The following is a 21,623-nucleotide window of genomic DNA, read 5'->3' as shown; positions in this document are numbered from 1 at the left end:
GTACTATTTTGTTATATAACCCTGCAGAGGATATTATGATTGAGAGTCAAAACGAGAGAGATAAAACGTCCGAATGTAAAGAACTTCACACCATATAATGCAATTTTATAGAGCCGCACGATAAGTAGAGAGAACTATTCAGTGTCTTCTCTTAAAAAATAGTTAATAAGTTTAAAAAAGGATTTAAGGGAATCGCAGCTGAAGTAAGCTAACGGATTGGAGAAAATGATTTGAAAAAAGTAGATAATATTTTGATAGTTATTCAAATCATTTAATTTAAAAGAGACGTTTTATTTATATCTTCTTAAAAGTATGACCATTATTACTATCTGGTAATTTGATCTTCTGTCTTGTCTTCAGGAATTTTACTATAAAATTGTGTGCTCTAAAAAAGTTGGGCAAATATTAATAGGATTCATATATCTGCACGGGTATTAAATCTTCGGCACGCCGAGACTAGCTTTTATTGTTCGCATATATATATTGTTTATTGAATTGTTAAACTGTTCTAGTTTTTCTTTTAAATTGAAATTTCCAAGTGCCTTGGCCTATACTTATATATTTTTTGGACTTCCTTTCCATAGGCGCAACATCAGCGGCAGTTCAACGCCGTCGGGCATGCAGACGCCGCGCAAGAGTTCCGCGGAGCCGACATTCAGCTCGACGATGCGACGCACATCGCGTGGAACCACGCCCACTGAGAAGCGTGAACCGTTCCGGCTTTAGGGCGGACGCAACAGTTGCCAATAAACAATTAAAAACAAATAACAAAAAAAAAAACAACACAAAAATCTTAAAACAACTAACTACGCACTGAAGTTCTTTCAACTAATCAACCACAAATTATGAACTTTCCCCCTGACCCCCGCCAGACTCTACACACGCAACAGAGAGACTACATTGCTGTAGAAAATGTAGCAACAGGAACCAGTTCAAACAATCGCTGAGAATTTATACAAAAAGTATTTTGTAAAAAACAGCGTTAGAAAATTTGCAAATCTTGGTTAAGCGTAAAAGACACAAAAAAAACTCAACAAAATGAGAGTTTAGAGAACTGCAAAAATAAGTTTTTATAGCAACCGTTATAAAGAAAACACACACACGCAAAGTTGAGAAAGCTACTTGCAAGTAATACTAACTACTACGAACCTTTTGCTACTACTAATATTTAATGCCTACTATATACTAGTTGTACTTTAATATTGATTTCCAAATTTATAATTTGTATATACTTATATAAAATTCAAAATACACTCCAAGTGCTTAAGCCAATTCAAAATCTAAAAAAAAAAATGAAACAAAAATTATAAAAATTAACAAAACAGAAAATGAAAAAAAAAAACAAAAGAAAATGAAAAAACATTCGAATTAAATGTCGCTGCGCGCTGTCATTAGTCCTTGCAGTCTCTGAATGCGTACACAAAATCGCCAGTTTGTGGGCGTGCTCAAGCTGTGGGCGTGCCAGTTGCGTATGCGACCAAAAAAAGTAAACCCAATCGTTTAAGAGAAATTTGATTTTGTTCTGTTGAAACTAATAGAAAAAGTAAAGCTTGACAGCCGCATAAAAAAAAAAACAAAAAATATTTAATTATATACTAAAAGTCATTACTCTAAGTTTAATTAATATTTAGTTAGTAAGCCTAAAACAAGAAGATACCAACCACACACACAATTTGTAATGCATAATTATTTTTTGTTTTTTATATGCAAGTGGAACATATAACTAATATTATAGAGTGAAAGAGAAAAAGAAAAAGAAAAGAGAAATAATGCAAAACTTTATATAAATATTGTATAATACTAATACTAAATTATTTTGTTATACGAAACAATAGAAATGCATTCAACGTTTTTTGTAATTCTATTAAATTAAAACAATTTAAACGAGAAATAAACCTTTACAAAAAAAAAAAAAAAAATTAATAACATAATCTGACATGTGTTTTTAGTCACAGACATTCAAGAAATATTTTCATTTATTGTGTATATACAAAAGTGTAACAAGTATTTTTTGTCGATTTGCTAGCGTTTTCTGTTCGCCTGGTAATTTGCTCAGTCAATCAAAGAAAATTATGTTGGAAACATCGATTAGCCGAGATACTAAAAAAAACTTTAAATGGCTATATCTCGGTTAAATTAAGTCAGATTATGTCAAGATATATCTTGTTCATCTCGTGAATTTACATAGAATTGAATGGAATCGAAAAATTTTGATTTCAGAACAGACCCCATTTTTGATAAATTTGTGATGTTACCCCTTGCCATTTTGATGAAAATTGGTAAAATCTCAAAATGGAAATATTTGAATAGAAATCGATAATCGGGGTCCGTACGAGTTCAAAAGGCTATATCATTCGAAAATCCGACCATATTTACCTGAAATATACAAGTTTGAAGTCGATGACTCGGTCCAATCTGGGGAAAGCTTTGTATCTACAAACTTGTTTCGATAACACGTTTTTATGGATTGCAAATAAATAAAATATCGTTTTATGTAATGGAATTGAATTTATTTATGTTAATTTTCAGTTTTTTTTTTTTTTTTGACACATTGAAATTTGGTATTTGTAGTATTTGCCTTGCCTCCATTTGGATTGCTATATTTCTGTTCTACACAAACATTTTATTAGTTAGACATTTAAATATATGAATGCAGACAATGTGTGTGTGTGTAAGTCTGTATATTATAGTTGCTAGCATTATGTACTTGTAATATCGGTTCTGTCATATGAAACTGACTAGAATGGCGCAGATAATTGGGGCGTGCCCATCATTTTTGTGCCTAACGGATGACTTTACAATAAGTTTTCTCTTTATTTTATTTTTGTCATGTATCTTGTGCTAAGCTGTCACAGAAAGGAACGTTTGAGGGGGGAAATAGTTACGAGTTAAACATTTATGCTAAAGTTCAAGTGCGAATTGCAGTTTATGCGTTTAGTAAATATCAGTGTGTGCTTGTGTGTGTGTGTGTGTGTGTGCATGCATGTGTGTGTACGTCAACGCCAGCGCTGCCAGTTGGTGCTGCTAAATATACATATATTTCGGAACGCCCTTAATGTTCTCCTAACCAATAATATCGTGGGCACAATGCCGCAAGTCTTTTGTAAGCCTTTACAAATACAAATAGATGTATCGTTATATAATAAACATAAAACTAAATACATAGTTATAAATATACATATACAATATAGATCAATTGAAATTCGCTAAACCACGCTCGCCATACAGCTAAACTAAACATAAGTCAATCAATCAATCATCAATCGTCATCTGAACCAACTAGTTGGTTCAGAAATTCACAGAAATTGAGTGTTGCACAAACAAATTAAAATAAACAAACTAAAGGAGCGAGTTTTAAAGGGGGCGGAGTGTGTGTGTGTGTGTGAGTATGTGTGTGTGTGTGTGGGTGTGTCGTTGTTGTTGTTGTATATTAGCAGCAGGACAGCAGCGGGTGCAACAGCTTGGGCATTGGCATTGGCATTGTTAGCGTCAGGGCTGCGTCTTTTTTAATTGGAATCGTAAGCCGCAGCAGCCTGGTGCTGCGCCAGTGTCACCTGGCATGGCCGCTGCCGGCAGTTTGCGCCTTTGGCTGTTTGCCTGCACCAGAGCTGGCGCCACTGCCAGCTGCGGCGCCAGCTCCAGCTCCAGCTGCACCTGCGCCACCTCCACCAAGGGCAGCTGCGCCCGAGCTATGCGCTGCCTCGGCGCGCTCGCCACGATGATGATGATGGTGATGATGATGATGACGCCGGCCGCCGCGATAATGCCGACGATTGTGATGCTGATAGTTGTTGTTTGTGGGCTCCGGCAGGATACGCTGCGTCTCCTGCACCACGGGTGCAAAGTTGCTGGCGGCGGGCTTGGCCGGTGCCGTGCTGCCGGCAGCCTCTGGAGATGTGGCCAGTTTCTTGGCAGCTTCGGCCTCTTCGCGACGCTGGCGCCGACGCACATCCTCTTCGGTCTCTATGGCAATAACGGTGCCGGCCTCGGCCTCGGCATCGATAATGGCTCCACGACTCTTCTGCTGCAGATACAGCTGCGACATGCGCTGCTGCATCTGGCGCAGTTCCTGTGTTACCTGAAATTCGGGCGCATTCTCCAGCTCGGAGGGCGGCATTGCACACTTGAGGCTGTCCGACTCGTCGTGTATGTGCTCCCGGCAGACGGGGCACAGCGCCTGGAAGGGATCTGCAGTCTTTTGCAGCCAAGCCGGCAGCTTGTCGTACTCCTCCTGGTAGCTGCGACGCAGCGCATTCAAATGCCGTGCCAGGCAATAGCTGTGCAGGTAATGGAAGCACTCGGTCCGCGTGAACTCATCGCCCTCGCTAAACCCATACAAACAGATGACGCACTGGCCACTGGGCAAATTGCTGCCGGTCAAGTGCTCCCGCACCACCTCAATCAAATCGAAGACAACAGGCAGGCCGATCGACTCTTTGATCTTGGCGTTGCAAGCGCTGCGTATGGCCTCCAGGCGGCCATCGTCCAGGCCGCGTGGACGCAGCAGCTTGAACGTGGGACTCACATCCGGATAGCCAGGTGGGGGCAGCACCTGGAGCGTTACGCAAATATATTGCTGCTCGTCCTCCTCGCCGGTCAGCGGCAGCACCGTGGTCTCAATGCTGTCCACAGCGCCGCTGCAAGCAAGGCAGAAGCACCAAGCATTCATTCATGTGGTGAGAGGGTTATATTAATTGTGGGACTCACTTGGGACCTCGCGCAATGGTCACATCGTCCATGAGAATCGCCTCCAATGACTCCAATTCCTCGTCTAGCAAACTGCCGCAAAGTGCATGGGATGTGAAAAACAACAATAACTTCATTCGATTTTAGCTTGATACTTACGTCTCCATGTTCGTTGTTACTTTTGTTGGGGTATTTTGATTTGGTTTAGTGCCAATTTCTTAAATATTATAAAAAAATCGATTGAGACAAAAATTTTGCGCCTGACAACAACAACTCAAATGGGACAGTCGCAGTGCAACGTTGACAGGGCGGCCAGTCACAGCGATCGCTAACATGAGACAGCCGCTTATGTGGCGCCATCTAGTGCCTGCTAGACGAAACAAGTGTTTACATAGCCTTTAGCAGCCAGTTTGCCACAGCAGAGCTAACCCTACGACTATGTGTAGTTACAGGCTGTTACCGTAATGTTAAGAATACAGGCTCGCGCACTTTTTGAATAATTGAATAATGAAATTATAAATAGTGCTACAAAGAAATATTTTAAAAATTCTAATTTAAAATGTCCCAATTTATTACCTTTTCTTATTAGCCCTATAGCGAATTATGATTGTGCTCTTTAACATATGTATACTATTATGACTATTCAATTTATTAGAGCGTGTTCAACTATCTGTTTTTTACGATCTCCTTCTAATTTCCTTCAGTTAAATTGTATGTTTGTTATAATTAATGTTACGTAAAACTAAAACTTACATATGAACTTATTTTTATTATCTTATATATTTTCGTCTGCTCAACCTCCCTCTGTTTCTTTTGTTCTCTTTCTCTTAAAAACACTAATAAAAGGACCTCCCGCCATTCCCTTAAATCCTGCATACACACACACACACACATATACAATCTCTAACACACAGAAAGCTTAGCAGCCGCTAGGGGTTGGCTGTGTTTTGGGCTTGAATTTTTTTGACATCCTATCCAAAATAATTTATGAATTGAAAAATTTCCATGCAAGAGTCCTGCCGCCGCCCGGTTGCGTCAGTTCTCAGTTGTGTGGTGGTGTTGGTTTTGCTCGCTTTAGTGCTTTGGTGGTGCCTGTGGTGGGGTGGTGGGTTGGTGGGTTGGTGAGTTGTTGTTGTTTTCTCGTACGCTTTTCACCACAGCGCGCCGTCGTAAGCTGCTCGCGTTTGTTTATCGAATGTAGGAATTGAATTGAAATCGAATGAATATCGCACCCCAAGGCAGTCGCTATTAAATGGCACTGGCAGCATTTTCGTTGCTCGGCGCCAAGCGAAAAATCAGTTTACAACGGAAAGCACAAAGCGACGGTCGTGAGAACCGAGCAAAGCTATTCACGTGAAATTACAAAAAAAAAAAAAAATATATATATATATATATATAAAGAAAATTTAACGCAAAATTTGCGTTTGAATAAGAAAAGTTTTTGAAATTTCTGTGCGTGTGCGCGTATGTGTGAGTACTACATCAAATTCCAAGAGTTGTCAGTAAGTTGGTCAACAAGGATAATAAAACGGCGCGCTGTCAACTTGTGTCCTGTGTGAAAAAATCCGCCCCTAAACGGAACATCTAAAAAGAAGCTAAGCCAACCCAAAGTTTGGTACGTTGTGGCTTGAAATAAGAAGAGATGAAATAGCGCATAGAATTTCACAGCACTTTTGTCCTGACGTGTCCTGCGCACGCAGCACATGTACACACACACACACACACACACACACACACACATATGCATATAAGCAAAAAGGATGCACGTGCTTTGTCTATACTGAGACTTTTACAACTACAATTATTCATTTATGTCCCATTTAAATATTTACATTTTTGTGCATTTACAATTTCGCTAAGCAAAGAAATGCGAATTTACAAAATCAACAATCAGCGAATATTTTCATGCAAATTATTTGCACGACTCGCACGTCGAAGTTGTGTTATTTTTTGTGCTATTTTCATTTATTATTTATTGTTTTTTATCAATTTTACAAAGAAAAATCAAACAAACAAATTTATGCCCGTATGGGGGCAGCACGTGTTGCAGCAGCTCCAACAATTGCATAAAGCTCGTTAAACAAGATTGATGTGTATAGTATATTATATGATTTCAGTAATTTTGAGCAGATCATGTGATTGATTTTTGCATAACACATAAACATAAACCGTTTTTAGCCAGGGCAAATATTATATATCCAAGTGCTGTAAAACAATTTGATTTTCCCACAAGCTTTCCACGCCTGCTCTCTCGCACTCCTGCTGCCACAGTCCCTTTCTCGCTTTCTCTCTTGCGTTCCTGCTCTCTGGGTCCCATCTTCGTTGTGTGGTGAAGGGAAATTGCATTGAGGCTGGCAATGGCATTGGCTGGGGGTTGTTCTGCCCAAAAACGTAGAAAAACCTTAAAAGCTCACACTCAAATACAACCCCCTTCCTCTCGGATACACATTCGCGTCCGCAACTGTAGCCGCAGCAGCCCAACAGACCAACAGTTGATGCTTTGCCAAAAAAATAACACGAAAGTGAACTTTGTGCTTGGCTGATTGCATTTTGGCCCTGGCGAATGCCAGTCTCACTTTCCATCTCCCTCCCACTGCCGTGGCCAGAGTGAGAGCGAAAGTGCCGCTAAACTGTGCATACATATATATATGTAGAAGAGAAGCTCTATATAAGGTACTGGTTCTTTACTTTTTTTTTTTTTGGCATTTCCCGAGTGCAACCGTCAACCTGATGAATTGATCTTATCCGTGCCGCAAAAGTTTTCTATGCACTTGCCCCTGAGAAGTGTCGCACTCAAATTTTTCGTAGTAGCACTGGGGAGTGCCTTACATATATCAGCTGCTTTTGCATGCCGTATAATCATGGGTTTCCATGGAAACGAAACCAAATAAGCTGCCTTTTGCGAATCTAGAGCGAAAAACAGCTGAGTTACAATCGGCTACAGTTGCTTGGATAGTTCATCGACTTTCTCTTTACTTTTAATTAAATAGATTTTGCATATTTAACGTTAAGGAAACTATGCAAATCAAAAATTATTAATCTACAGCAGAAAACAGCTGAGTTACATGGGCTTAAAAATAAGTAAATGGCATATCATTGTATATCCCAATATTATTCATACTTAAAATTGTAAAAACAAACTCAACGAGACTTTGTTTGCGGACTTACATCCACAAGGATCTGAGTTGCATGAGGCTTTAAATTGATGGATAACTATCCTGATGATCTGCTTATTAATCGATGATGAGAGAAAATAGATACAAAAGCAACAAATATAAGAGTTCGGTTTGGCTTTAATTTGGTTCCATTGGAATAAAGACCAGCCGCCGGCTTTAATTAGCAAGTGCATGGTATCGTTATTTACTCTTTAATCTATAGATATTCCATAATTTAAGACACCGTTTGTTGACATAAGATTGCACAAAGCAACGCTACAATAGGTTTACAATAAATGAATGAAACTTTGTGTAAGTATCTACCATAAATTATTATAATCTATGCATTTTCGCTAGAAACGGAACTGAACAAATCTTGAAAAACTAACCTAGAGCAACCATAAAGAGAGCTCCAATAGATAATAGTTAGCGCAACATCTATTGAATATTTTAAAAATTTTCCGTAACAGAGCATCTATCAAATACTTAGAAAATTTTCCATAGTCCCAACAGCTGTGCCACCCATCAGTTGCATGTGTTTATATAAGAATTCTGGCAAGTTGCAATAGACCAAGGTTAGGGATGCATAAACAATACAAGCCAGATGAAATACAAAACCATTCAATGGAGCAGTTTAAGCCAAACCCAAAGCAGTTTGAGCAGAGCCAAGTGGCTCCAACCAGTCCAGCCCAGTCTATGCCGCTTCAAAAGACTAGCACAGATTTCCAAGAAGCCAAGGCGGGGGTGCAGGCGCAAGCAAAGCTGAGAGAGAGAGAGAGAGAGAGAGAGAGGGGGCGAGAGAAAAAAAGGTGGGCGGCAGCGGGTGGTGCACTTTAATTTTACCATCGAATATATATTACATAGATTTTCGGCGCCAAATGAATTACTTTCATTGTTAGTTCAGAAAAAAAATCAAATAAGAACTTTGGATGGGGTGCGACCACTTGCTCAATACTCTCTACACAGTTTCAAAAAACAGCATTTTTGAGTCGTTTCCTTTCTTTTGTGACTTGTGTGGCCTGGGTGGACTGGAAGAGATTTGTTTTGGATCCTTGGAGAAACTCAATAATCCACCTCTGTCATATATTTATATAGCCTAGTATATAGACTAGTATATATGCCAAATTTTCACCTTGCCTAAGTACAATATACTCTTTATCTTTCTCCGAACAGGGTATACAAATTAGAAAAAATAGTTGTTCAAGAGCAGAGGCCAAATGTAATGCCTGGGCTAGATTTCGCCGAGTGCCTCACATTGCAAATGCCAAAATGCATCGAAACAAAAATAGCTGAAAAATTATGTATATGCAGCTATTAACATGGCTATTGCCAGTGTGTTTACAAGTGCAGCGACTGTGTGTGGGCCTGGAAGAAATTACGAATGCGAAAAAAGCCATAAAACTTTGCAAATCGACGGCATGAATCGAATGTGTTTTATAGGCAATCACACTGCATGATTTATGTAAAATAGTTAAGACCCCAACAACTATCTCGCTCCGGCCCTGCATCTGCTTCGCCCTCTCACTCGGGTCAAGCCGCGTCGACTACCTCAATTCGCTTATCGATTTGCTCTGACAAACACGCCATGTCAAATGCACTCAGGCTCCCCCGTGTGCCATATCTGGCAACCCTTCCTTCCAAAACGTGTGTCTGTGTGTGCTTTGAACTTGCCGGAGCTAGCGTCAGCAGCTTTAAAGCAACCCCGCGCGCACCCTACCTGGGCCAAGCTGTTTAAGAGGGTTGAACTTTAAATACCCTATAAACACAAATTGTGTGAACAGAATATGTTTGCGAAGCAGAAAACTTTTGTGATTATGCAAGCAACCTATAAAAATACTTAAGATCTTCTCCTTCGCGCTCACTTATATCTTATTAATCTTGGGGTCTTTACCATCAAAGGCTATTAAATTTATTTTGCATTCTGCTCAAAAATGTTTACAATGATGTTATAATATATAATAAAAGACTATCGTTTAAATATGTACTGCGATGCATATATTGAAAAAAGAGAACATAATTTGCCTATTAAAAAAAAGCATAGCTATCGATCTCTTTATACTATATTTGATAATGATTAGATATTATTGGTAATCATATAAAATTATTGTTCAAAATGATAATAATACTTTTCATACTGAAAGCACATAAGGATATATAAACAAATATATTAGATACGGTGGATATATAGATAGCGTTGTTAAAGCTGATAAAAAACAAACTCTGCACGGATTAGTTTATTTACAAGTTTGACAAATTAACGGTTTCTCTTATAGCATTGACTACAGGGCATTTGCTAGGCGAGCATTCCGCCGACCGAGCGCTCTTTCCTGTTTTAAATATAATTTTGGCACGACGCAATTTCGAAATGTCCTTTATTCGGGTTTTCAAGTTGAGCCGCACTGAAGAGACACCAATACAAATGCGAAATGGCAAGCTTTTTGCTAGCACGTGTGAGTGTGTGCGGGGTCGCCTGTGTGTATGTGTGTGTGTGTGTGTGTGTGTGCGTGATAGGTAGCGTCGTTTTAGGGGTTATGCGCCTGGTATATTTCCATTCATTTAAAATTTATTTTTGTGTCAGTTCGGCTAAAAAAAAGTGCTTTGCTATTTGCGGCGCTCACTGGTGAAATAAATCTGTTTGCATTGCTCGGTTATGTAATTGGGCCTGTGAGGGGATATGAAATCCATGTCTATATATATATATTGAATAAATTGATGGACCTTTTTGGTATAGTATTTGCTGAGCTATTCGCTTGGCCTATCTGAGTGGCCGAACAAAGCCGTTTGGCTTCTATTAGGCGTTCAGTCTTGGAGGCTATTATTGAGTAATTTCCTATAAAAACAGTTTAGGCATTGTTTTGCAGACCACTCAGTGGCTAACACTCACACATACACACACACACATATGCACAGCGAGACGCTGACAGGGCCAGGGCCAGGCGTGTCCTGCGAAAAGCAAAAACTTGACAGCTTGAGCTTTATATAGAAAAAAGCCGGTAGGGCGGTTGGGCGCTTAAGCCTCGAAAGACGTAAGCCAGCTGGCCAGGTGGTTTAACAAAAACAAACAAAAAAAACCAACAAACTGCGACGGAGAAATCACAGCTTAGCAGCAACAACAACAGCAACAACAATAAAATAGAGAAAAGAACAACAATAGCCACAGCTCGGCGATGGGCATTCGCAGGACGTTTATATTTGCGCTCAGTTTTACGTAACGTAAATGGGATTGTGTAATCAACGGAGTGAAAAGATTGAAAGGCCAAGATGAACGGACAACAATGCGTGCACAACAACAAGAGCAACAACAACAACAACAATAACTAGAACAACAACAACAACAGCAATTGTAAGGACTGGGTCAAGGGTGTTCGCTGTTCGCCAAGCTAGAGAATTAAAATGCGTAATGTTTTGTTTTTGCCTTTTATGGCATGTAATAATATTTTCAATTATTGCAATAATTAATTACAAATATTGTCGGCCTATGAGTTCCGGAACATAATGCCTATATGCCAAAGAAAATTGTACGAAATACGCAATAGCCGTTGGCTGTTCGGCTGCCAAAGACGTCATAGCGCATTACGTATACGCAATGTTGGACAAGCCAAGAACATCAACAACACAGATACAAACATGTACACACATAGTGTGCGCCTCCTACCTAGGCGCATTTTGGCATCAATGAAGCGACTGCCGCAGCAGGACGCCAACAAAAAGCTCTTCGCTTAGCTTTTACCAGACTCTCTCGCTCGCCCTTTGCTAGCCTCTGCTCTATCTTTCGCTGTCTCTCACTTGTGGTGAGTTTCTATTCAGTTTGTGCAGCTGCTGCTGCTTCTTGCTGCACAGCTGCTTACACACACACCCACGCAGCGTCTGCTCTCTGTCCTTTCTACTCCCGCTCTCTTTGGCGGTCCCTCTTTCTCTCTCTCTCTGTCTCTCTCGTTTTGTCCATTACGCTTAAGCTTCCGCCTGGCATGACTTCTGCTAACGACAATTTTTACTACGTCAGCAGGCGAGACGAGCCTCCAAGTAAATAGCACACAATACATAGACAGAGACTGGCCTGTATATATGTATGCATATACACATGCATACATATGTGAGTGTAGTGTCTGTGTGTGTGTGTTCCTTTTGCTTTTGCTTAATTTGCAACGACCTTCTGCCATAGATTTGGGCAGAGTCCACCCTCTACTAAGCCACATGTTTTGAGTGCATATTGGCAGGGCGTGAACTTGGTGCAGTGACTGTCAAACTGTGGCAAAAACACACACAGATATATATAGCAGCATGCATAAATGCATGTTTGTGTGCAGTTTAATTAGCTGCGACCTTTTCATGGAAAACCGTTGACATTTGACTTGAACTAAGGACAGCAAAAGAGACAAGGCTGTGCATAACGGGGAGGGCCCTTCAAATTGTTTTTAGCAACTAGTACATTACAAGCTCAAAAATATAAAAGAATTAGTCCCAACTACTTTAGCTAAGTAACTTAATAAATTTATGTATACATGTTGGCACACAGAAAAATTGTACACGAAAAAACTTTCCTTAATGGCCAATAATTAGGGCATAAATTGAGTTAAGCGTCAGGACACGAACCGCCCACGCGCAAAACCACTTGAAGCCACAGCTCAAGGACGGGACACAAAAATGGCAAACTATAAGAGATTTACATATAAAATTCATGGGTACAACACACACTCACACACACATTAACACGCATATACCTAAGGAACTTTGGCCAACTTATTGATCAAACAGCCGGAGTGTCCTTTAACAGATGCATGCTGTGTGTGAGTAAGGGAAATATATGTAGTTAGGGCTGCAGAAAGAAAGAGGGAGAGGACTGAGGGAACTGTAATGTATAAAATCATCAAAAACGTTTAGATTTTCGCACCGACTTCTATTTTGAAAAAAAAAAAAAAAAACGTGATGTAACCCCTTGCCATTTTGTCGATTTGGGTCAAAATTTTGAATTAAGCACTTATGATAGTAAAAGGAAAAGGAAAAAATAAATCAAAGTCAAAGACGAACAATTATTTTAATCATATACTATAATAAGCTTTTAAGTGTAGACACTGTGAAATTTGAACCTCATGTTAAGCGACAACGTACTGCAGTTAAACTAAATGTTAAATCGAACATGTTCTTTGTGAAGTCCATTAAGGCGAAACATTAACAACCCATGGAACCATCGCTGCATTAATCAGGACTTTGTCATGCCTTAGAAAGTATATGCATTTGATTGCGTAGTAGAAGTATAAACCTTGTTTTGTCTGCCACAAACATATGCTCAACATTGTAATTTGATGACTACCGGGTATAATAAGCAGTTTTGAGCTCTAGATTGAGCACATGCAACAGCGCATTCACTTGCCATATGTCTTGTGGCACACACAATTCTCTAGAGACTGGATATTAACTGTTAATTCCAGCAGAGTTGTGTGACCATAAGCCATTTAAGTTGACGGCTTTAGAAATTAAAGTCTAATTCAGTTTTTTATTATTAATATTCGTACAGAAAACGGCTCATTGGAACGGCAACAATCAGAGTTAACTCCCAGCGTTGATGGCTGCCACGAAAATCATTGATGCACCGCGTAACGGTCACGAAATGGCGCCCCTGAACACAAGAGCACGGGGCGACGGCACCCACGGGGTGACCATTGTCCTAACCGCACCGCAACGTAATTCGGTGCAATCGGTGGATATACCAGGGGAACCGGATCGCGCCGCCTGGAGCGGCAAGATGCAGTTCTTTCTCAGCATTATTGGCTATTCGGTGGGGCTGGGCAACATCTGGCGTTTTCCGTATCTGTGCCAACAGAATGGTGGCGGTGAGTATTACCTATCTATCGAATTACCCAAAGCGTCTCCGGTAACAGTCGTTGATCGACCAAAAATTTGCAATATGTGGCACTTTTTTTCCTTGTGTTTTTTGCATTCGCGTGCGCCAATCACTGTCTGCACTTGGCAACCCGATGATAGCTGACAAATCCCCCGACCAGTTCCAATTACAATCCCAGTTCCACTCCCAGCTAAAGTCAATCGGCACCTGTGCGACGTTGATAAAGCTAATTACTTTGACTGCAGCTGCTCATATTGGGTGCAGTCCTTACCAGGGGCGGCGCTTATTATATCGTACAATTGGGCGCCTGTTCAATGGGGCCGCGTATTTGTACGGACTAAGAACTAACATTAGAGCTATAATGTTCTATACGATTAAAAATTATTGGAAGCAACCATTACCGCTCTTAAAATAGTCTTCATTAGTAACATTTTCAATGAGGGCTCTTGGGCTCATTCAGTTCAAGTCCGCTCCTGTGTATTAATTAACATTGTAATCGAAAAACCTAGAGCAACAGCTCGGGCGCCGGCAACAGCTTTTTGTCCTACCTAAGCAACACTTTAATCTGCCAGCTCCTATTATTAGCCCTTTTAGGCGCCTTTCACTCCAAAGTCCGCTCGTGTTCTCTATGTACATACATAGCCGATATCATGTGACTGCTAAAGCTAATCAAATGCGCAGCTTTGACAATAACATTATGAGATTTAATGTGAACTAATTGCAGAGCTTACGATGGGTGAATGGTGCGTTTGGGGGTTTGGGTGGGCTGGAGGGCGGGGGTTATTTGCACATTACTTTTGCGCCTGCCGGAAGAACTTAATTGAAGGGTCTTTTTTGGGCGAACCGGCTTTGACTTGTGCGCCTCGTGCCAAACAACGCATTTTTATTGAAAGTCACATTCCAAGCTTTAATCCCACATGGTTCTTATTCAATTACGAACGAGACGAAAATAAAAGAAGCAGCTGGTAAATGCATCGAAGTGCAAATACCCTAACATATGTATAAGCTGAGAAGCTAGAAATATATAAATGGTTTGGGGCTAAATAATCAACTGAGTTTTGGATATCGCTTTGCATTTTTTAGGTGCATTTCTGATACCCTTTATGATCATGCTGATATTGGAGGGCATACCCTTGTTTCTCATCGAGCTGGGCATTGGCCAGCGCATGCGTTTAGGCGCTCTGGGCGTGTGGAATACCATACATCCCTGGCTGGGCGGCATTGGCATCTCCTCGTGCATTGTCACGCTCTTCGTGGCGCTCTACTATAACGTGATTATCACGTGGGTTTTCTACTATCTGTTTAATAGTTTTCGGGTAAGTCCAAAAGTCGTGCATATTTATTTTCGTTTCTAAATACTCTCACGTTCTACGTTCACAGTACCCGCTGCCCTGGTCCACCTGTCCACTTAATGGTAGCGGCTTTGAGCTGGAGGAGTGTGCCAAGTCATCGGAGACTACATATTTTTGGTACCGCACCACCTTGGATGCGGCGCCCTCGATGGATGAGCCCGGTGGCCTCAAATGGTGGATTGTATTGTGCCTGCTGCTCTCCTGGACCATTGTCTTTTTCATTGTCATGAAGGGCATACAGAGCTCCGGCAAGGTGGTCTACTTCACCTCGCTCTTTCCCTACATTGTGCTCACCATATTCTTCGTGCGGGGCATAACGCTGCGCGGCGCCGGCGCCGGTCTGATGCACATGTACACGCCCAAGGTGGAAAAGCTGCTGGAGCCGACAGTTTGGCTGGATGCGGCCACACAGGTCTTTTACTCATTTGGCCTGGCCTTTGGATCGCTGATTGCCTTTGGCAGCTATAATACGCCCAAGAATAACTGCGTTCGGGATGTGCTGCTGGTATCTGTTTGTAATGCAGTCACCGCCATTTATGCGAGTGTCGTCATCTTTGCCATACTTGGCTTCAAGGCCACTGTCAATGTGGATCGCTGTGTGGCCGGGTAAGTTAATATACCCTATAGAATGGCTAAAAGACGGTATACGGGCCTCGCACCAAAGCATGTAACAGGCTGTAGAGGGCATCTCCCATCCCATAATCTATACTTATTCCCAACCAGAGTCGATGTAGCCATGCTCGTCTGTTGATGAATTTTTACCATATGTATATTCTCATTTATTATCAACTCCGTATAGGGTAACTCCCCCGTCGGGCATTCTCAAGTAGTGCACACTCATTTGTTAAAGGTTGGGGTCGTGTCATTGCAAGTTCAACAGCACGCATCAGCGGGCAGCGTATTGGGTGGGTCAGTTAATCAGTTAGTCGGTCAGTCAGCCAGCCTGTCAGTCGGTCAATCAGTCCATCACCTAGTTGTAACCGCTTCGGGCGGCGGCTTTGTCTATCTTTAGATTTGTTATTTGTTCATTGATAGGCCAATCGATACGCGCTCCTCTGTCCGTCCGTCTCCCTATCTGCCCGTCAGTCTGTCAATTTGTTTCAATTAATGGGCGCTGCACAGGTTTCTGCATTGTGTCCCCGCCCTCTCGCCCGTGCCTTGAGTTATTGACAATTGCTCTTGAACTATTTGCGTGGCCCATTTAAGCTGGTGCCGCTTAGGTATTGAGCTACTGTTCGAATCGCTAGCTGTAGCCGATTTTAGCTAGCTATCCAATAATATCCCCTCTCTCCTTCATTCTATTCCTCTCTCGCTCTCTATTTATAGCAATACGGATATATTGGTCAAGCATGCGCTGCTGCCCTTCAAGAATGCCAGTAGCGAGGATTACGAAACGGCCATACATAAGATAAATGCAACCGAATTCAGCTTATTGCATCTCAGTGAGTGCAGCCTTTCCAAGGAACTAGACAATGTAAGTAGTATATATGGCATACAATATAACTTTGAAAATATTATGCGTAGTACAACATTTGCTTCGATTTCTTTTACACCTGAACCTGATGAGCATTATTTTCAAGAAGAAAAACTCATAATAGTTCTATATTAAAATACATTGCAATTTCTAACTGTTGCTTTTCTTAAAAATTTGTTCATTTTAGGCCGCTGAAGGCACCGGCTTGGCATTCATTGTCTTTACCCAGGCCATAGTCGAGCTGCCCGGCGCACCGTTCTGGGCGGTGTTGTTCTTTACCATGTTACTGTCGCTCGGCTTGGGCTCACAGATCGGCATTCTTGAGGGGATGCTGTGCACGTTGTTCGACATTGACATCATCAAGCGGGTTAAGAAACAACATGTCACTGGTGTGGTATGTCTATTCTGCTTTATTGTCGGTTTCATCTTCTGCACAGGTGCCGGCGAATATTGGCTCAAGATGTTTGATTCATTTGCCGGTACAATTGGTTTGGTTGTAGTTGCCCTAATGGAAATGATTGCTGTTATATTTATCTACGGACATGAACGGTAAGTCCTGACATCCAAATATCAATACACATTGTTGGCTTACACGTCCTTTCACAGCTTCACTGAGGACATCTATCAAATGACGGGCTACAGACCCGGCTTGTATTGGCAGTGGACCTGGCGCTATATTGGCCCAGTTATCATGGTGTGCATATTGGTCTCCTCCATAGTCTTTATGGTCATACGTAACCCTACATATGGCGCTTGGAATGCCGATCTGGTACGCGTATATCTTCAATTTTCCTAAATGGTTTATTAATATTTTCTATGGTACTTTCTAGGGCGTTGTTGAACAAAAGAATTATCCCAGTTGGGTTATGGGCGTTGCTCTGGCAATGATCCTGGCTGGTGTGCTGCCTATGCCTATTGTGTTCCTCATGCGCAGCTTCCAGTGCCTCAAGGTGGATCTGGATATACACCAAGGCTCCATAAGGCGAAATGAAACGACTGCCTCAACCAAGGAAATGATTGATAATGATGATGATGTGAGTGATAAATGGTTAAGCTTGTGTATTACCACCTTCCTTTTTACGGGATCTTTACTTTTGTATAGTACTTGTATCCACATTTTGGTCCAAGTAATTTGTTGTGTTTGTTTCGATACGTATTTAAGCTAAGATACTCTTTCTCTCTATCTCTATCCTTAAATGTAACTAATTGTCTTTCTCTCACTCAATGACTCATCCCACACATTTACGCTTGTTTCTCTATCTAAAAATGCTTTGAAACAATACCGAAAAAATACCGAAAAAATTAACATTCATCACGCTCTTAACGCGCTCAATGTCGTTCAGAATTTGAGTCCGGATATGCCACCGCAAGATTTATTAGCGGCCACACGCTTCACAATTGGAGACTTTGAAGTAAGTTGTTTGTTGTCCCGCCCGAAAACCGCAACCGTACCAATCCCTGAAATACACGCCCCTTAACTTGCTGCTAATCACAAAATTCTCTACTCTCTTCTTTCTCTCTCTTCCCCCTTTGTGTTCTACTCATCTTACAGAACTAGACATAAAAGAACTAAACATGTTTAAAAAAAAGAATACCTAACCTAACCCTTTAACTAACTCAAAAAGTAGTCTCCCGAAAAATAAAATCCGTTCAACGCCTGTCACCCACGCTGTAAGGATAAATTTCACGCGCCGTCTGCCTGACTAGAAAAAACCCTAAACAAAAATCTCACCCATACGTTACGTATCGATTCGAACCGATCCGCATAAGCCAATAAGTAAAATATTAATAATTTAAAAAAAACGCACAGCAAATACTCAACTATAGCAAAAAAAAACAATCGCAATGCCATTTAAATGTAATAGAGTTCGATAAACGATAAAGCGTTAAGCTTCGATAAAACTAGATAACTCGTCAGCGCCTTCTTTACAAAGAACAAGAAAAACTTAAACGTAAAACAGAAAAAAAAAGAAATAAACAAAAAACGTTTACAATTATTTACCAGCAACTTAGTTTAGTGCAATGTTTATAAACGAAATGATAACCAAAAGTTTAGACAAGTAACATTCACCTAGACAGCTCAATATTAGGCTAAGGTCGGCAACTGCAGCTCAAGGGGCTGCTAAGCGAATAAAAGACTCTTTAAATTGGCTAATGAGACGGTTCAGTAATGCAAATCAAGAAGGTAAAGTACAAAATTATATCGAAAATTAATGCGAATTTCAAACCCAATATTTGCCCAACTTTGTGCTCTTGTTATTTTTTGGTTGGTTTTGTATTGTAACGAGTTTCTTCTAAAGAGTTAAAGTATTTATTTTTCAAGAATTTTATTATGGTTTCTAAGTGTTTAAGAAAACAGCCACTGCAAGCGCTGCTTGCGGCGCCCTCTGTTGGTTGTTTTTAGAAAGTGACGCTTTTTGAGAGCTTTTTGTCAGCTTGACGCTTTGTGATATTAAGCATACGCCGCGTGCCCATATGTTTTGTGTTTATCAACAAATAAACTGAACATACAATTATTATTTTAAAGCTTTATATTTAGAATTTATAGCTCAACATATATTAAGTGAAATATTTAAGTGAATTTCGTTTTAAATGAAATATTCTCTCTATGATAACAGGATGACGATGACGATGATGAGAATGACTTTAGTGGGCCCGCGTTGGGAGGTCATGTGAAGACTCAGAGCGATTTCTCAGAAGATGATGAGGAGGACAAGCCCATGACAATGCGTATGATGATGATGCGTCCAACAACAAATGCAAACACGCCCCTCAAAAACCTGGGCACCAATCATCTAAATGTGCCAACAAGCAGAAAGAAGAACTACAGAAAGAACACCTACGATGTGTAGACAAGCAAGTGTGGCAAGGGTAAGCGACCTCTTAATTCTAGAGGTTAGGTCAAAAAAAAAAAAAAAAAAAATATATATATAGAGAACAACATGCTATATATAAATCTGGTCTTGCGATTAAAGCGCAAAAACCATTTATATATTTACACTAAGTATTTTAACATAATTTATATTTAAAAAACCTTAAGTTAAGCAAAAAACAAATTCAACAAATATTAAACAAAGAAATTTAAGAAGATTAAAAAAGAAGCTATAAATATGTAAAACAAAATTGTTAAAATAACATTTTAGTGCACACCTACACACACTCACACACAACTAAACTATGTACAATGAGCTACAATTGAACTAAAAACGGGTCTCTGAAGAGAGTTGAAAAAAAAATGTTTATAATTTCTGTTGCCGTAGCATTTAGTTAAAAACTGTTTTTTAGAATTTAACTGTTGAGCACAATACAATTGTATTTGTGTCCTTATAAACCCTAATACATATATATTATATATATACTATATATAACCCAGTTGTATACCCTGCCTAGCCATGAGAACTTTTAATTGCAAAACGCTTTTTGTAGTGTAACCCAAAGAAACTTTTAACCAAACGCATTTCCAAGAGTTTAACTCATTATTTTTATTTACTTAGTAGCATTCAGTTTCAAGTTGAACTTATCGCGCCCAAATATATATTCAGTTTAGCTCTATACAAAGTTAATTTAAATATATACATATATGTATATGTATAAATGCAAAAGTATTGTAATAATAATAAGAATAAATTCATAAATTTAATATGAAAAGAGATCGAAAAGGTTAGGCAAGTTTAAATATTAACTAAAGAATTACTAGTTCAGTTGTTAACTGCAAATAAAATAAGAAAATACAAAAAATACCAAAAAAAAAACGACAAAAATACTAAAATTTACACGCAGACAAAATAGAAAAAAGTAAAAAACAAAACAGCATGGCATGTGTGATATTCTAAATAATATCCTCGAATTGTAGTCTAAGGAAATATCATCATTTATGTTTATGTTATACAACTTATTTTCACATACAGCCACTTGCTTCAACCTAATCTCAAATATTTCAGTATTTTAATATTTTCTGCCCTCACATGTTTATTTTTCACACACTGAAAGTATTTTCTTATATTCAAAAACAAAAAGAAAACTGCTGTGAATAGTTTTAGTGGTTGTAAAATGCTATTACAAGAGAAAGAAGAATTACAAGAAAATAAACGTTATGATTAATTATATGAATAGTTCTTAAGACGGCATTAAATTTTGATCTGACTTAAAAAGAAACAAAAGCAAACTCATACACTCACCTATGTTCCCTTGATCAGGTTCTGAAAACATAATCCTATTTCAAATTCGGTTTCCGCAAAGCACTGCAACAGGTTTTTTATAATCAATCCAGAAAGCACACACATCCAAAAAAAAAAAACTAGAATTTCTCGATTTCGGATCAGGCAAGATAACTGTAATCAAAAAAAAACATGGAATTTTTCAAAGTACTCGTAAACGGCAAACGTTGAAGACAATAAAACATAAAATTAGAACAAAGAATACTTATGATATGAGCCTCGTCGCTATTTGTGAATGTGGGCCACCAACTTGACAGTTTCGATGGATTTTTATTATTTTGAAAACCAAACAGAAAATCAAATTGCTTTGCAGTGAGAAAAATCCTACAAATAACCAGTATCTGGAAGGGCTATATAAAAAAGAAAACTTATAAGAAAAGAGCCCACCCAAAGCTCGACAAATGTACCTTGCGCAGAGACAGGTGGTTGGTTAGTTGGGTTAGTTGATAAGCTTATAGACGGCGAGCTAGAGCTAGAGACATGAGAGTTAAAAGGCCAAACAGTTGTTTTGTATATGTTAGTTATATATATTCAACTCAAAGATTGATATAGGAACTACTCGTAAGTGTTATAAGCATAGCGCTCCGCAGAAGAGTTGAAGAAGCATACGAAAGCCACAGTTAAGCCCATCATGTCATATCCTCGCAAACCGTAAACCGAAACCAAATAGTTACCAAATTTAATTGTATGGTTTATTTTCACCTTATTCCTAACTCGAACATACGATCCTATAAACATATTCTATATCAATTATTGTCGTAGGGCTTAAGAGAACTAAGCGATATATATATACATATATACATAAATATACAATTATGTATGCGAACAAAATGGACTCGTGTAAATTTGATTGTATTTAAAACGTAAAGTGAAATTACTTATGTGAAACATTATTAT

The 21,623-nt window shown here is 39.6% G+C and overlaps 3 protein-coding genes across 53 annotated transcripts in view; 2 read left to right on the top strand and 1 right to left on the bottom strand.

Annotated features, from left to right (window-relative positions):
- shot (dystonin-like protein short stop) overlaps positions 1-1,646 on the top strand; it is a 91,116-nt gene extending 89,470 nt beyond the window's left edge. For 49 of the 50 annotated variants that reach the window (XM_032437361.2, XM_070209863.1, XM_032437360.2 and 46 more), the window contains one exon: positions 585-1,646. In XM_032437361.2, the coding sequence (XP_032293252.1) occupies positions 585-726 (142 nt within the window). In that variant the 3' untranslated portion in view covers positions 727-1,646. The remainder of the gene's footprint in view (positions 1-584) is intronic. The other variant, XR_011416887.1, reaches the window with a different exon arrangement.
- Positions 1,647-2,602: 956 nt separating this feature from the next.
- LOC6624792 (E3 ubiquitin-protein ligase RNF25) lies at positions 2,603-4,995 on the bottom strand. Its single transcript, XM_002049307.4, has 3 exons — positions 4,846-4,995; positions 4,708-4,779; positions 2,603-4,637 (listed from the first exon to the last, which is right to left on the bottom strand). The coding sequence occupies exons 1-3, from the start codon at positions 4,851-4,853 to the stop codon at positions 3,551-3,553; spliced, it is 1,167 nt and encodes a 388-aa protein (XP_002049343.1). The 5' UTR covers positions 4,854-4,995; the 3' UTR covers positions 2,603-3,550.
- Positions 4,996-5,984: 989 nt separating this feature from the next.
- On the top strand, positions 5,985-20,891 carry LOC6624793 (sodium-dependent neutral amino acid transporter B(0)AT3). Of its 2 annotated transcripts, XR_011416897.1 has the most exons (11): positions 5,985-6,301; positions 13,357-13,672; positions 14,767-14,999; positions 15,064-15,641; positions 16,362-16,509; positions 16,697-17,058; positions 17,116-17,278; positions 17,340-17,543; positions 17,853-17,921; positions 18,062-18,694; positions 19,128-19,255. XR_011416897.1 is itself a non-coding variant. In XM_002049308.4 (9 exons), exons 2-9 carry the CDS (start codon positions 13,405-13,407, stop codon positions 19,359-19,361), a joined length of 2,190 nt encoding a protein of 729 aa, XP_002049344.2. In that variant the 5' UTR covers positions 5,985-6,301; positions 13,357-13,404; the 3' UTR covers positions 19,362-20,891. The 2 variants fall into 2 exon arrangements, 1 of the variants encoding a protein (XP_002049344.2); XM_002049308.4 differs by lacking the exons at positions 17,853-17,921; positions 18,062-18,694 and having other exon boundaries at positions 19,128-20,891.
- The last annotated feature ends 732 nt before the right edge of the window (positions 20,892-21,623 follow it).

This window comes from Drosophila virilis, chromosome 5, assembly GCF_030788295.1.
Source record: "Drosophila virilis strain 15010-1051.87 chromosome 5, Dvir_AGI_RSII-ME, whole genome shotgun sequence".
NCBI classification, from domain to species: Eukaryota; Metazoa; Arthropoda; class Insecta; order Diptera; family Drosophilidae; genus Drosophila; species Drosophila virilis.
The sequence above is the reverse complement of the archived record's forward strand: the minus strand, read 5'-3'. Positions and strand labels throughout refer to the sequence as shown.

What these genes read in the sequence shown, in the direction of transcription:
- LOC6624792 (XM_002049307.4), bottom strand. An exon ending in ACCATTGCGCGAGGTCCCAA is followed by an intron (nt 4,638 to 4,707) that starts GTGAGTCCCACA and finishes CCTTGCTTGCAG; the next exon opens with CGGCGCTGTGGACAGCATTG.
- LOC6624793 (XM_002049308.4), top strand. Translation starts at nt 13,405, where the DNA reads ATGGCTGCCACGAAAATCATTGATGCACCGCGTAACGGTCACGAAATG. An exon ending in TTTCCAAGGAACTAGACAAT is followed by an intron (nt 16,510 to 16,696) that starts GTAAGTAGTATA and finishes TGTTCATTTTAG; the next exon opens with GCCGCTGAAGGCACCGGCTT. An exon ending in TGATTGATAATGATGATGAT is followed by an intron (nt 17,544 to 19,127) that starts GTGAGTGATAAA and finishes CTATGATAACAG; the next exon opens with GATGACGATGACGATGATGA.